The following is a 16,601-nucleotide window of genomic DNA, read 5'->3' as shown; positions in this document are numbered from 1 at the left end:
AACCTATACCTAAATAATGGTATTGATACATCACAACTCAAGAAACAAGTGGCGTTTCCAAAGAAGAAAAACATTTGATATCTGATGCAAAGACACATCAAACTTTCACAATAAGTGATAAACCCAATGATAAAGTTTCTTTTCATAATCAAGAAAAAACTGAATTTCTAAAAGATAACAAATTAAAACACTCATCTAATACAAATCAACTTATTGAATAGTTATTTATAGTATGTATCAGTAAGTACTGTGCTTAGGAACATGGTAACAACCAGAATCCTTTCCAAAACGCTGAGTATTGCAATTTTTATTTTTCAAATAATTTGCTCGGTAATTTTCAAGTACAAAAAAATGTAGCGTCTCAAATAATATTTTGTAGTTAGGTGATCCCATGGTGGAACTCCCCAATGGGCAAATAAGTGGACGCGAGGCTGCAACTGCCGAAAATATATCATACTACATTTTCGAGGGAGTACCATATGCGGCTCCACCAGTTGGAGAATTACGATTCAAGGTAAGAAAACTGTGTTGTTTTAAATAAAAAATTAATTGTTTCCAGGCACCACAACCTGTTGCCAACTGGAAAGGTGTTCTAGATACAAAAAATATTTCCACAACTTGCTTTCCATCTAGTAACAACGACAATGAATCAGAAGATTGCCTTTTCATAAACATATATACACCAGAAGTAAGTGCCAACAATTCATCTACTTCTGCATTCAATTATATTTTAACAGCTTCCCAGTGAAGGGAGTAGCGGTAGTTTACCTGTAATGTTCTTCATTCATGGTGGAGGTTTCGTCGATGGTAGTTCTGTCGGATTGGGACCTGATCTTTTTATAAACAATGGGGTTATTCTAATCACTATCAACTACCGGTTAGGATTCTTTGGTAATCAATTTATTTCTCTTGTGTAACTCCTCGTTAAACTTGTTCGAATAAATTGTTTAGGGTTTGTCTCGACTGAAGATTAAGTAATTCCCGGAAACAGCGGCCTTAAAGACCAGCGATTCGCAATCCAGTGGGCCCACAACAACATACACCTTTTCGGAGGCGATCCCAATTAAATCACCATTTTTGGGCAAAGCGCAGGGTCGGCTTCTTGCGCCTACCAACTTCTTAACCAAGACTCAAATGGTGATTCCGTCATTACTTAAATTCATGTTCACACAGTATCCACGTTTTAGGACTATTCCAAGCGGCTATTTTAGAAAGTGGTAGTTTTTTGAGTCCATGGGCTTATCAAAGAAGAGCCCGACAAATCTCTTTCGCTACTGCTGCTTTCTTGAACTCTTCTTTCGCAGAAAGTGACGATTCGCAAGCTCTTCTAGATTACCTACTAACGGTTGATGCTAGAACTTTAGACTCAGCGGCTGAACAATATCGCTGTTGGGTAACACATTCCAAACATAGTACCTGATCTTGAAGCTAAACCGGAAACCTTGTAGGAATCGGCAAACAACGGGTGGGAAGATTTTGAAATTACTCAAGGTTTTTACTGGGCACCGATTGTGGAAGTGAAAAACCCGGATGCTTTTCTCACTAGAAAAATGTACGGTTTGTTACAAGCGGGTAGTGTTCTCCAAGTACCTATTATGATTGGAGTTACATCTGAAGAAGACCTTCCTTTCGATCAAGGTAGGCTTCAATATTTTTCACTAGTGGCACTGATTTCATTCGTTTTAGATGCGCAAGCCCTACAAAACAGAATGGCGGCGTATGACCAAAACCTAGGTTGGCTTGTACCCAATGATATGGAACTTACGGACCAAAATCAACGCACCCACATGGGTAGCGCAATTCGAGATTTATACACCGGTGGTGAACCATTAGCAAATCATTTGGGTGACGCTGTGAGAGTGAGTGGACACCATAAAAACATTAACAGGTTATTCTTTGTTTGAAGTTTTCCAGTGATACTGCCATGACCAGATCGGTTATAAAACACGCTGAACTTTTCTCCAAAGTAGCGGAAACCTACTTCTACATCTTCTCCTACGATGGTCAAATGGGCGGTGGAAACACACACTATGATGGTGCTGAGAGTGTAGGACATGGCGAAGATGTGAATTATTTGTTCTGCAGTGGCGATGGGTGTAATGGTAATAATTTCCCAGAAGCTGATAGAGTGACGAGACAGCGTCTTATCAAATTGTGGACCGATTTTGCTAAATATCGGTAAGATAAATCCTTGCGACGCTAGATATTTGGAAACTGTATGTTTTAGAAACCCAACTCCAGAAGCTTCAGAATTACTGCAAAATATTATATGGCCTGCAGTTTCAACAGATGATGGAGATTTTTACTATGTTGATATTAATGAAAACTTAGAAATTAAAAATCATCCTAAAGAAGCCACTTATGGTGCTTGGGTCGAACTTTACAATAGCTTGGGCTATGATGATTTCGACACCTACTAATTACAAAGCGAAAATTTTGTTTGGTTACCTTTGCTAAATATCTATTTTAAGATAAATAAAGAAAATACAAAGAAAAAATCTGCAGAACAATGAATTAAATACTTTCTCTCAAAACCTTTTAAGACCCACTTTTAAAAAATATCTTTTAGAACAACCAGTTTAAACTAAGTAGATCAAAACTTCCTTGCAACCAACGAGAACAATCGATTGCCTCTCCATTCAGAGTGGATAACAAACACTCAAGTCATATTTCTAGAGTACACAAAAACTTTTGTAGAGGGACAATATCGCTTTATCATTAGTGATATTTGTGTTTTATTTACTACCTAGTAACAAACAATGTTCTCCAAATTAACTACCATCTTTCTTCTACTTCAAATAAGTTCTCTGGTAATTTATATTCAAATTTCTTTTACTCAACTCATTCAAACAACTTTTGTAGTTAGCAGATACGATTTTACAACTTCCTAATGGCCAAATAAGAGGACGTGAAGACACAACCATCGAAAACAAATCCTACTACGCTTTCATGGGAATACCATACGCAGCACCACCAGTTGGAGAACTGCGATTCAAGGTACTGAAAAAGTCTACAGTTTCAATTTATGTGAGGTTAATTTTCAGGCCCCACAACCCGTCGAAAATTGGGATGATATTCTTGACACCACACAGTCTTCCACGACGTGTTTCCAGGAAGCAAGTAATGACGATAACGAATCTGAAGACTGTCTGCACATTAACGTGTACACTCCAGAAGTAAGTACACAATTATTTTTTCCCTGGTGTAAAAACGTAAGTATTTCGACAGCTTCCAACTGAAGACAACAACGTCTCCTTACCGGTGATGTTCTTCATTCATGGTGGAGGTTTCGTCGACGGTACTGGTCTTATTTTCGCACCTGACCTCTTTATCAATAACGACGTGATTCTGGCCACAATCAATTACCGACTGGGAATTTTTGGTAACACAGTCTTACCAAGGAAAGTTTCTCGTACTTAATAGCTGTGTTTAGGTTTTATCTCAACTCAGGACGACGTAATTCCCGGTAACAACGGTCTTAAAGATCAACGATTCGCGATTCAGTGGGCCCACGACAATATACATCTCTTTGGAGGTAACCCTGACAAAATCACAATTTTTGGCCACAGCGCAGGCTCGGCTTCTTGTTCCTACCAACTTCTTAATCAAGAGTCAAATGGTTTCACAACCAACTGTCAAACCACCAACAACAATAACATTTACGTTTTAGGACTATTCCAAGGCGCTATTTTGGAAAGTGGTACCTCTATAAGTCCGTGGGCGTACCAAAGACGAGCCCGCCAAATCGCTTTTAAAACTGCTTCATTTATAAACTCCACGTTCGAAAACAGCGACGATTCACAAGCTTTGCTCGATTACTTGCTTACAGTTGAAGCTAGAGATATAGACTCTGCAGCGGAACAATATCGCTATTACGTAACACAAACTAAATACATTCTAATTTTAGTAAAACTAAGGTGATTAATTTATGCAGGAATCTGGACCAGAAGATTCCGAAATAGCTCAAGGTTTCTACTTCGCACCAGTTGTTGAAGTGAAAAATCCAGACGCCTTCCTCACCAAAAAAATGTACGGTTTACTGGAGGCCGGAAATGTTCTAAAAGTTCCCATACTGATTGGAATAACCTCTTAAGAAAATGTCGGTTTCACTCCAAGTGGGTACCACATGTTAGATTAACGAAAATTTAAACGTTGCTTTCTTATTATAGATCCAGATGATCTGCGTGCTACTATGGCCATTTACGACGAAAATTTAAGTTGGATTGTACCGAATGACATGGTCATTTTTGACGAAACTAAACGTACCGAAATGGGTGAGTTGATTAGACAGTTGTATACTGGCGGTGAGCCATTAGCCGACCATTTGGGTGACGGTGTTAGAGTAAGTACTATTTTGACTTTGTCAACTGTTAAATAACACAATAGTTAGTATTCTAGTGACAATTCTTTCACTAGATCAGTAATCAAACACGCAGAACTATTTTCTAAAGTATCAGAGACCTACTTTTATTTATTCGGCTATGATGGAGATATGGCTGGTCATAACACATACTATGAAGGTGCTGAAACTGTTGGGCATGGTGCAGAAACTGTTTATTTGTTTTGTTCTGGTGAAGGTTGCAGAGGGGAAGGATTTCCTGAAGCTGACACAATTACGAGGAAACGTCTGATTAAACTTTGGACGGATTTTGCTAAATATAAGCAAGTTGAGATAATTTGACACTGACGTCTTTAAACACTGTTTTTTTTTAGAAATCCGACCCCAGAACCATCAGAGTTACTACAGAATATCACGTGGCCTTTACTGAATACAGACGATGGTGATTTCTTCTATTTGAATATTAATGAAACTTTAGAAATAAAAAACCATCCTAAAGAAACTACCTACAATGGTTGGAATGAGCTTTACGCAAGTTTAGGCTACAATGACTTTGACACCTACTGAAAGTCACATTGATTGTAATTTTGTAAAAGAGCTAAAAATTAAATCTTTCACTAAAGCTTTTATTTATTCGTTTAATCACATGCCCCTGACGTACAGGCGAACGAATCCAGCTTTTTCTGGTCATTATAAAACTCGAAATTTTATTGATTTTATGAAAACCCCTATCAATTAAAAAAAATTATAATTAATACCAGTCATAGTGTAAGGACAAAATTGGTGGAAGGTTATTACATCAAACTTTTCTCGCCTCTGAAGTACGATAAAACATATACAGCTTTTTTGAAAAATTACGAAATTTGATTTTGCAAATTTTATTTTTTTTATGAGAACGATATGTATATAGCATGAATTTGTATTACGGACAGACAGACAGACAGACAAACAGACGGACGGACAGGAGGACAGCTAGACAGGCAGACAGACAGACTGAAACGAGAGAATACATTTTTCGTACTCGAAGAGTCATGAAACGTCGAGAAAACATCCAAAATCGAAAATTAGGACAATCGAAAAAATGAAAAATTGAGAATTCGAAAAATCGAATAATGCAGAACAAAAATTTTGAGAAACTTTTTTTGGGACTTTAAGGAATCGTGAAAACTAGAATTCTAGAGCTCGAAAAATTGAAACATCGAAAAACCGAGAAGTCGAACATTCGAAAAAATTAAAAACTGAGAACCCTGAAATACGAAAATTTAAAATATCAAAAAACCAAAAATTAGAAAAATTTAAAAATCGAGACATTGAGAACTTGGAAAATTGAAAAATTGAAAGTCAAAAAATGGAGAAATTGAAAAATTGAGAAAACTCGAAAATTGAGGACTCGAAAAATAGAAAAATCAAAATGAAAATTCAAAAAATCGAAAAATTGAGATTTGGAGAAACTGAAAGTCGAGAATTCGAAAAATGCAAAGTCAAAAAATGAGGAAATTGAGAAACTCAGAAATCGAGAACTCCAGAAATTAAGAAATTGAAAAATCGAAAAATCGACAAAACCAAAAAATTAAGAATTTAAAAAATCGAGAAATCTAGAAATTGATAATGGAGAAATCGATAGATCGAAAAATACAGAACAAACTATTAAAATTGAGACACTGAGAAATTGGGAAATCGAAGTCGTGAAATTGAGTAATGGGGAAAACTAGAATTCTAGAACTCGAAAAATTGAAACATCAAAAAACCGAGATATCGAATAGTCGAAAAAACGAAAAATTGAGAAATCTAAGAATCGAAGAAACCAAAATTTGAAAAATTTATAAATCAAAAATGGAGAAATCGAGAAATTGATATCTCGGAAAATTGAAAAATTTATAGTAAAACAATGGAGAAATTGAGAAATTGGGAAATTGAGGAAATGAGAAATTGAAAAATGAGAGTGAAAAAATTGAGAAATTGAATAATGAGAAATCAAACTATCGAATCGGAAATTGAGATCTCTAACAATCAAAATATCGAAAACTCGAAAAATCCAAAAATCGAAAATTCATACATTCAAAAAAACGAAAAGTTCAGAATTCGTAAAATTGAAAAATAAAAATGAAAATTCGAAAATTGAAAAACCGAAAAATCGAAAAATCGAAATTTCAAAAACTGAAAAATCGAGATATCGAAAAACTGAAAATCGAGAAATCGAAAAATTAAAGAATCAAAAAATAGTGAAACTGAGTAACTGAGAAAGCGAGAACTCCAGAAATTAAGAAATAAAAAATTCGAAAACTCGAAAAACCAAAGAATTTGGAATTCGAAAAATCAGGAAATCGAAAAATTGATAATCGGGAAATCGAAAAATCGAAAAATGCAGAACAAAAATTTTGAGAAATTGATAAATTGGGACATCGAGAAATCGAGAAATATAGAACTCGTAAACTCAAACAATTGTAACATGGAAAAACCCAAAATCGAATAATCGAAATTGAGAAACTCAGAAATCGAGAACTCCAGTAATTAAGAAATTGAAAAATCGAAAAATCGACAAAACCAAAAAATTAAGAATTTAAAAAATCGAGAAATCTAGAAATTGATAATGGAGAAATCGATAGATCGAAAAATACAGAACAAACTATTAAAATTGAGAAACTGAGAAATTGGGAAATCGAAAAGTCGTGAAATTGAGTAATGGGGAAAACTAGAATTCTAGAACTCGAAAAATTGAAACATCAAAAAACCGAGATATCGAATAGTCGAAAAAACGAAAAATTGAGAAATCTAAGAATCAAAGAAGCCAAAATTTGGAAAATATATAAATCAAAAATGGAGGAATCGAGAAATTGATATCTCGGAAAATTGAAAAATTTATAGTAAAACAATGGAGAAATTGAGAAATTGGGAAATTGAGGAAATGAGAAATTGAAAAATGAGAATGAAAAAATTGAGAAATTGAATAATGAGAAATCAAACTATCGAATCGAAAATTGAGATCTCTAAAAATCAAAATATCGAAAACTCGAAAAATCCAAAAATCGAAAATTCATACATTCAAAAAAACGAAAAGTTCAGAATTCGTAAAATTGAAAAATTAAAATGAAAATTCGAAAAGTGAAAAACCGAAAAATCGAAATTTTAAAAACTGAAAAATCGAGATATCGAGAAACTGAAAATCGAGAAATCGAAAAATTAAAGAATCAAAAAATAGTGAAACTGAGTAACTGAGAAAGCGAGAACTCCAGAAATTAAGAAATAAAAAATTCGAAAACTCGAAAAACCAAAGAATTTGGAATTCGAAAAATCAGGAAATCGAAAAATTGATAATCGGGAAATAGAAAAATCGAAAAATGCAGAACTAAAATTTTGAGAAATTGAGAAATTGGGAAATCTAGAACTCGTAAACCCAAAGAATTGTAACATGGAAAGATTCAAAATCGAATAATCGAAATTGAGAACTCGGAAAATTGAAAAATTGAGAATCAAAAAATGAGAAATCGGGAACTCAAGAAATTAAGAAATTGAAAATTCGAAAAATCAAAAAACAAAGAAATAAGAATTCGAAAAATCGAAAAATTTAGAAATTGATAATGGAGAAATCGAAGAATCGAAAAACAGTTTGAGAAACTGAGTAATTGGAAAATCGAAAAATCGAAAAACCAAAAAATCGAATAATCGAGAAAACGAAAAATTAGGAAATCCAAAAATCAAAAAATCGAAAAACCAAACAACTGAAAAAACGAAAACAAGTGAGATTTTACAAAATTTTGAGATGACCCCAATAATATTTTTGTAAGGAGACGTGTATCAACTTGGATAAACGCAGTGTAATACTAATAATAATAATAGTACTATATTCATAAATTTTTGGATAAGTGAACTAAGTCGTTCCTGATTTATACAATACAATAAATTGCCTCACTCATTAATTTTCTTGAGTAACCCTGTATAAATAATTCTAAAGACTGAGTGCACCACATAGACAGACAGATGACAGACAGACGGAAACGGGACACAACTTTTTTCGCACTCTAGGGGTCATGAAACGTCGAGAAAACATGAAAGTGATAAGTTGCTCGATGGACCCGATTACTAACTTTACTATACTTAGCTTACACTCAGAAAGTAAAAATATGAATGGAATGATAAATCATAAGTATAAAGTCATCATATTTTGCACATTTGGGATAGGATTTATTTGCCAGAATTTTGAGATGTCATCAGGTTTTAGGGGGATCGTAACCGGATAAACTTTGATCAACTAATTTACCATGTTTCCGATAACCTTAAAACGTTTGCAAAGTTTTAGAGAATTTGATTTTGATATTTCAAATTTATATCCTAAAAAGGTTAATATAATATTACAATTTTGATTTTTTTTCCTTTCTTATGGTACAAACTCAACAGGGATTCATAAACTACATGTGGAGGAGTATCTTATTTTATAAAATTTACACCTAAATTAAATAAAGTTAAACAACTGAAAATATCAGTTATGATGCAATTAGCAACACTTATTTTTCTAAAGCACACAACTACTACAACAGACACTCACGTCCTCTCTTTCAATCCAAATTTGAACAATTCAGTTCAAACCAGATAAATTCACTGAAATCTACTTGTAAACAACGTTAGTCAGAAGTTTCATCTCCGTTTAGATTGTTTAATAAATCAAAACACTCAAGTGATATATTTCAAGTATCCAATAACCTTTCTAAAAAGATATGTAACAAGTTGAATTAATCAATTATTGTTGTGTTGCATTACCTAGTAACAAATACAATGTGTTCCAAAATATTAAAAAGTAGCGTTCTCCTACTTCAGATAAGTTCTTTGGTAATTTTTATTTATTTATATTTTAAAATAATGACCTAAATATGGATAAACCTGTGTAGTTAGCAGATGTAGTTGTACAACTTCCAACTGGGCAAATAAGGGGGCGTGAAGACACAACCATCGAAAACAAGTCATTTTATGCCTTTCAAGGAGTACCATACGCGGCACCACCAATTGGAGAGCTACGATTCAAGGTTATAAAATTTAAAACAATAACAATAGTTTTGTGGGAATAACTTTCAGGTGCCACAACCTGTTGTAGATTGGGATGACACCCTCGACGCTACAAAGTTCTCCTCGACTTGTTTTCAAACATCAACTAACGATGATAACGAATCTGAAGATTGTCTATATATTAACATCTATACTCCTGAAGTAAGTACCAAAGGTGTTTGTTTCCGTTTTTAAAACTACATTATTTCGATAGCTACCAAGTGAAGATAACAATGTTTCTTTACCAGTGATGTTCTTCATTCATGGTGGAGGTTTCGTCGACGGTACCGCTGCTGACTTTGCCCCTGATCTATTTGTCAATAACGACGTCATTCTAGCTACAATCAATTACAGAGTGGGAATTTTTGGTAACAAATAATTTTACTAAGAAAACGTCTTTGTACTTGTTAAGTAAATATAGGTTTTATCTCAACTCAAGATGACGTAATTCCCGGTAATAACGGTCTTAAGGATCAACGCTTCGCGATTCAGTGGACCCACGACAATATACATTTATTTGGAGGAAACCCTGACAAAATTACAATTTTTGGACACATCGCAGGGTCGGCATCTTGTTCGTACCAACTTCTCAATCAAGAGTCAAATGGTTTCACGATTACCTGTCAAACTATCTACCACAATAAACACGTACGTTTCAGGACTATTCCAAGGTGCTATTTTGGAAAGTGGTACCTTTCTAAGCCCATGGGCCTACCAAAGACGAGCCCGCCAAATCGCTTTTAAAACTGCTTCGTTTTTAAACTCCACGTTTGAAAACAGTGACGATTCACAAGCTTTGTTCGATTACTTGCTTACAGTTGAAGCTAGAGATCTAGACGCTGCAGCGGAACAGTACCATAATTACGTAATACAACTTAAACATACTGTAACTGTGATGGTAACTAAATTTATTTGTTTAGAAAGATGGACCCGAAGATCTGGAAATCTCTCAAGGTTTCTACTGGGCACCAATAGTTGAAGTTAAAAATCGTGACGCTTTTCTTACCAAGAAAATGTACGGTTTGTTAGAAGCTGGAAATGTTATAAGAGTACCTATACTTATTGGAATTACTTCTGAAGAAAATATAGGTTTCAATCAAGGTAAACGTATTTTTATTATCATGTAAACTTTATGTGTTTTCTGGTTTACATAGATGAAGAGGTACTACGTGCCAAAATGGCAGCGTACGATGAAAATCTAAGCTGGATCGTACCTAACGACATGGTCATTTTTGATGAAACTAAGCGTATTGAAATGGGTGGCTTGATTCGCGATTTATACACTGGTGGTGAACCACTGGCCGATCACTTAGGAGATGGTGTTAGAGTAAGTACAAATATTAATTTGGTATTCATGATCATCAATAATAATACCGTTATTAAGTATTCTAGTGACAATTCTTTCACTAGATCAGTAATCAAACATGCGGAACTTTTTTCTAAAGTATCGGAAACCTATTTCTACCAACTTTCCTACGATGGTGAAATGCCTGGTGGTACCACGTATTACGAAGGTGCTGAAACTGTAGGACATGGTGAAGATATAGCCTACTTGTTTTGCTCCGGTGAAGAGTGTAGAGGTACTGGATATCCTGAATCTGACACAACTACGAGACAACGTCTAATTAAACTTTGGACGGATTTTGCTAAATATAGGTATGTTAAAACACTTGGTATTCAAAATTTTATCAAGTGAATTTTAGAAATCCAACACCTGAACCATCAGAGTTACTACAGAATATCACGTGGCCGTTGTTGTCTATAGATGACGGTAATTTTTATTATTTAGATATCAATGAAACTTTGGAAATTAAAAATCATCCTAAAGAAACTACCTACAACAATTGGAATGATCTTTACGCTAGGTTGGGTTACAACGACTTCGATACCTATTAATAGAAAAGATTGTCTGTAGCTTTTCGACTACATAAGTAGATTATGGCGTCAGCGCTTTTTATAAATTTTGTGCATTACTTTATCATAACCCTGTGTTGCATTTCATTTTACGTTGGTGATCCGACAATCACTTTTGATCTGATTTTGCACCGATTTCTACTTCTGGTCGTGGAAAAATCATTTTCAAGTTGAAGTACTTTTTTATTCTACACCAGAGCAAAGTTTTCAAGTGGTATCTGTTACGTTCTCACTCTTACACAAACAAAATAAATCACGTATTTATTGTGACACTTATACTTACTGTGTTTATTTTTAGTCAATCAAAATTATCACACTTATATATGTTTTGTTAGTATCGTTATCTTGAATGGTGATTAGAAATAATGCTATTGTACATTAACATATGTATCTGCTGTTCAAAATCTGACCCACAAATTTATTGTTAATCTTGATTTAGATTAATTAGAACCTAAAATAAGAAAATGACAGTTTCAAGTGACTCCAAGTCTTTTCGGAGAGATAAATTGTTATTCTATTGAGTGATCGTGATGATCTACCTAGTAACAAATGAAATGTTCCCTAAAATATTTAGCAGTGCCGTTTTTGTACTTCAAATTAATTTTATGGTAATTTTTACTTCTGATTCGTTACACTCTCTTAAAGTCAAGATACCTATATAGTTAGGAGAACCAATTGTCGAACTACGAAATGGACAAATAAGAGGGCTGGAAGCTACCACTTTTGAAAATACAACGTATTATGCTTTTAAAGGAATACCATATGCAGCACCACTAGTTGGAGAACTACGCTTCCAGGTTATAATAATAACATTAATAATATTAGTAAAGCACAAAGGCACCCCGCTATAGATTGGGACGATATTCTCAATACCACTGACTTTCACACAGCCTTTCAGACAAGTAGTAATAATGACAACGAATCTGAAGACTGTCTTTACATTGATGTGGACTACACCGGAAGTAAGGAAAAAAATTATTTGTTTTGAACTCGACTTTCGAAAATAGCGACGATTCCCAAGCTTTATTGGACTATTTACTGACAGTTCGTGCCACAGATTTAGATGCTGCAGCTTAACAATACCACAATTACGTACGCACTCTAAATCTAGACCTTGCTCGGAAACTAAATTTGGTTTATCCAGGAATATGGACCTGAAGATCTTGAAATATCTCAAGGTTTTTACTGCGCACCGGTCGTTGAAATAAAAAATCCGGATGCCTTTCTCACTAAAAAGTTGTACGGTCTACTACAAACCGGAAATGTTATCAGAATCCCTATTCTCATTGGAATAACATCAGAGGAAAATCTAGTTTTTAACCAAGGTGTGAGAAATATGATTTTTTTTGGGAAATCATAATGGCAGCTTATGATGAAAACTTAAGCTGGATTGTACCAAATGACATGGGCATTTTTGATGAACCCAAACGTGCTGAAATGGGTGAGTTGATTCGGGATTTGTATACTAGTGGTGAACTACTGGCTGAACATTTGGTGATGGCGTCAGAGTAAGTGTTAACTATGACCACAAGCACAATCACATAATTGTTCTTCTAAATATTCCAGTTGTACCTCGTTTACTAGATCCGTTATAAAACACGCCGAGCTTTTTTCGAAAGTATCAGAAACGTACTTTTATGTGTTTTCCTACGACGGCGAAATGGGTAATGGTGATATATATTATGATGGTGCTGAAAGCGTGGGACATGGTGAAGAAATTGGATATTTGTTTTGCGCTGGTACTGGCTGCGATGGAAGTACTTATCCAGAGTCGGACAGAATTACAAGAACGTCTTATTAAGCTTTGGACTGATTTTGCTAAATATCGGTAAATCAACATGTTTCCTTCATGGACTTTTTTTCATAGATATATTTTAGGAATCCAACTCCAGAACCTTGAGAGTTGTTACAAAATATAACCTGGCCTTTGTTGTCTACAGATGGTGGCGACTTTTACTATCTAGACATCAATGAAACTTTAAAAATTAAAAATAATCCCAAAGAAACTACTTATCGAAGGTGGAACGAACTTTACGCTAGCGTGGGTTATACTGACTACGATACCTACTAACTCTCGAATTTTCTAGAATAATTACTGCTTAGATGCATTAAATAAATTTTGTAGATTTCAAACATCTTTTCTTTTCACACCAAAATTTATCTGACGAGAGGTCAGTAGAGCTGATCTTATAATTAATTGATTACCTGCTACTTGTAAACACCAAGGAATGCGTTCCAAAACAAATCGCTTATTTCCTATATTTGCCTGGTAAGTGTAGCACTCTGATAACAAACCAAAACACTCGACTGATACAAATCAAGTTATGGAAAAGTTCACCCACAGATCATCTCCTCGGTATTTATGAGCTAGTGTTTTGCTAGGTTACTCAGTAACAACCAGAATGTTCAACAAGGCGCTGAATATTGCAATCTTATTTTTTCAAATAAGTTGCTCGGTAACTTGCAAGTACAACATAATGTAGCGGTTTAAATAACATTGTGTAGTTAGGTGATCCCATGGTGGAACTCCCCAATGGGCAAATCAGTGGACGCGACGCTACAACCGCCGAAAATATACCATACTACATTTTCGAAGGAGTACCATATGCGGCTCCACCAGTTGGAGAATTACGATTCAAGGTAAGAAAACTGTGTGATTTCAAATAAAAAATTATTTGTTTCCAGGCACCACAACCTGTTGCCAACTGGGAAGGTGTTCTAGAGACGAAATATATTTCCACAACTTGCTTTCAAACATCTAGTAACAACGACAATGAATCGGAAGATTGCCTTTTCATAAACATATATACACCAGAAGTAAGTGCCAAAAATCCATCTACTTCTAGATTCAACTTTATTTTAACAGCTTCCCAGTGACGGCGGCAGTGGTACTTTACCTGTAATGTTCTACATTCATGGTGGAGGTTTCGTCGATGGTAGTGGTGTCGGATGGGGACCAGATCTTTTCATAGATAATGGGGTTATTCTGGTGACTATCAACTACCGATTAGGATTCTTTGGTAATCCATTTTAGTTATATTGTCAAACTCCTCGTTAAACTTGTTCGAATAAAAATGCTAGGGTTTGTCTCGACCCAAGACGAAGTAATTCCCGGAAACAGCGGCCTTAAAGACCAGCGATTCGCAATCCAGTGGGCCCACGACAACATACACCTTTTCGGAGGCGATCCCAATCAAATCACTATTTTTGGGCAAAGCGCAGGGTCGGCTTCTTGCGCCTACCAACTTCTTAACCAAGATTCAAATGGTGATTCCTTTATCATTTAAATTCATGTTCACACAGTATCCACGTTTTAGGGCTATTCCAAGCGGCTATTTTAGAAAGTGGTAGTTTTTTGAGTCCATGGGCTTATCAAAGAAGAGCCCGACAAATCTCTTTCGCTACTGCTGCTTTCTTGAACTCTTCATGGGCAGACAGTGACGATTCGCAAGCTCTTCTAGATTACCTACTAACGGTTGATGCTAGAACTTTAGACTCAGCAGCTGAACAATATCGCAGTTGGGTAACACATTTCATACATAGTACCCGATCTTGTAACTAAACGGGAAAACTTGTAGGAATGGGCAAACAACGGGTGGGAAGATCTTGAAATTTCTCAAGGTTTTTACTGGGCACCGATTGTGGAAGTGAAAAACCCGGATGCTTTTCTCACTAGAAACATGTATGGTTTGTTGCAAGCGGGTAGTGTTCTCCAAGTACCTATCATGATTGGGGTCACATCTGAAGAAGACCTTGTTTTCGACCAAGGTAGGTTTCAACATTTTTCACCAGTGGTACTGATTTCGTTCGTTTTAGATGCGCAAGGACTACAAAATAGAATGGCTGCGTATGACCAAAACCTAGGTTGGCTTGTACCCAATGATATGCAAATTACGGACCAAAATCAACGCACCCAAATGGGTAGCGCAATTCGAGATTTATACACCGGAGGTGAACCATTAGCAAACCATTTGGGTGACGCTGTTAGAGTGAGTGGATACCATAATAACATATACAGGTTAACCTTTCTTTGAAGTATTCCAGTGATACTTCCTTCACTAGATCGGTCATAAAACATGCCGAACTTTTCTCCAAAGTAGCGGAAACTTACTTTTACATTTTCTCTTACGATGGTCAAATGGGAGGTGGAAACACACACTATGATGGTGCTGAAGGTGTAGGACATGGCGAAGAAATAGGTTATTTGTTCTGCAGTGGCGATGGATGTAATGGTAATAATTTCCCAGAAGCTGATAGAGTGACGAGACAGCGGCTTATCAAATTGTGGACCGATTTTGCTAAATATCGGTAAGATAAATCCTTGTGACGCTAGATATATGCAAACTGTATGTTTTAGAAACCCAACTCCAGAAGCATCAGAATTACTGCAAAATATTATATGGCCTGCAGTCTCAACAGATAATGGAGATCTTTACTACGTTGATATTAATGAAAACTTAGAAATTAAAAATCATCCGAAAGAGGCTACTTATGGTGCTTGGGTTGAACTTTACAATAGCTTGGGCTATGATGATTTCGACACCTACTAAGTGCAAACACTTTTCCTAAAATTTTGTTTGGTTATCAACACAGTTAATGAAATAAATAAGATAAAAGTAGCCATACATAATTATAATTAACTTTACTTAAACTGTAACGTTATTATAAGAAAAGTAATTATAATATTGACGATACTAAAAATAGTGGATCTGCTAATGCGGAAAAACCTTGCTGCCGAAAACTCGGGAAGATTATTCTCCAAGTAGCAAGTCATCTTTTCCAAATCTCTACTTTCCTTCAACACCGTTCCACGAAAATTAATCGCAATCTGTAAAGTTTCCCTTGCTTCCAATAAAACAAAATCACACAAAACTACAACAATTACGATATTCGCCTAAAAACACAAAATTAGTGAGTTACACTAAAGTCCAGTCAACAACACTACAAAAACATTGCAAACAGCGCAAAGATTCGTTATAGTAGCTTGCGAAAAATCACCACCAACGAACCCATCGTTGTTTCTCAGTATCTGGTCAAGAAAACTAATTATAAGAGCTGTAGCATGGGTGAAGCTTAGAAGAATTCTCCAACCAAAGATGTCGTTGAAAATATCAACGGAGTCTTTTAAAACCGCCCAAGAGGTGTACACTTCTGAAAAAAATTCGTGTGTTTTTCCTGACAGCGTAGCTTCGAGATTTTGGTACATCTTGATTTTTTTCATTAATAATAGTTTCGCTCTTTGGTAGTACACACTAAACGCTGTGGTAAAAACAAATAGTACAGAATAAAGTATGTGATGTGCAAAAGATTC

At 35.3% G+C, this 16,601-nt stretch overlaps 2 protein-coding genes and 3 pseudogenes across 3 annotated transcripts; all 5 read left to right on the top strand.

Moving 5' to 3' along the window:
* Nucleotides 1-246: 246 nt before the first annotated feature.
* On the top strand, nucleotides 247-2,519 carry LOC135138938 (carboxylic ester hydrolase-like; annotated as a pseudogene).
* Nucleotides 2,520-2,705: 186 nt separating this feature from the next.
* On the top strand, nucleotides 2,706-4,961 carry LOC135138943 (carboxylic ester hydrolase-like; annotated as a pseudogene).
* A 4,133-nt stretch (nucleotides 4,962-9,094) lies between these two features.
* On the top strand, nucleotides 9,095-11,337 carry LOC135138941 (carboxylic ester hydrolase-like). 2 transcript variants are annotated; one of them, XM_064068986.1, is made up of 10 exons: nucleotides 9,095-9,163; nucleotides 9,223-9,357; nucleotides 9,407-9,538; nucleotides 9,591-9,744; nucleotides 9,798-9,983; nucleotides 10,036-10,241; nucleotides 10,297-10,465; nucleotides 10,531-10,703; nucleotides 10,761-11,032; nucleotides 11,080-11,337. In XM_064068986.1, the coding sequence occupies exons 1-10, from the start codon at nucleotides 9,110-9,112 to the stop codon at nucleotides 11,270-11,272; spliced, it is 1,674 nt and encodes a 557-aa protein (XP_063925056.1). In that variant the 5' UTR covers nucleotides 9,095-9,109; the 3' UTR covers nucleotides 11,273-11,337. The 2 variants fall into 2 exon arrangements, with proteins under 2 accessions (XP_063925056.1, XP_063925055.1); XM_064068985.1 differs by having other exon boundaries at nucleotides 10,297-10,477.
* A 499-nt stretch (nucleotides 11,338-11,836) lies between these two features.
* Nucleotides 11,837-13,423, top strand: LOC135138946 (uncharacterized; annotated as a pseudogene).
* A 212-nt stretch (nucleotides 13,424-13,635) lies between these two features.
* LOC135138939 (carboxylic ester hydrolase-like) lies at nucleotides 13,636-15,991 on the top strand. The gene is made up of 10 exons (XM_064068982.1): nucleotides 13,636-13,746; nucleotides 13,796-13,930; nucleotides 13,976-14,107; nucleotides 14,157-14,310; nucleotides 14,372-14,557; nucleotides 14,608-14,813; nucleotides 14,869-15,058; nucleotides 15,107-15,279; nucleotides 15,327-15,598; nucleotides 15,648-15,991. The coding sequence occupies exons 1-10, from the start codon at nucleotides 13,693-13,695 to the stop codon at nucleotides 15,838-15,840; spliced, it is 1,695 nt and encodes a 564-aa protein (XP_063925052.1). The 5' UTR covers nucleotides 13,636-13,692; the 3' UTR covers nucleotides 15,841-15,991.
* The last annotated feature ends 610 nt before the right edge of the window (nucleotides 15,992-16,601 follow it).

Source organism: Zophobas morio, unplaced genomic scaffold (assembly GCF_036711695.1).
Source record: "Zophobas morio isolate AGI-343-1 ecotype UQ-CSIRO unplaced genomic scaffold, CSIRO_AGI_Zmor_V1 ptg000030l, whole genome shotgun sequence".
Classification (NCBI taxonomy): Eukaryota; Metazoa; Arthropoda; class Insecta; order Coleoptera; family Tenebrionidae; genus Zophobas; species Zophobas morio.
This window is presented reverse-complemented; position numbering and strand designations above follow the sequence as displayed.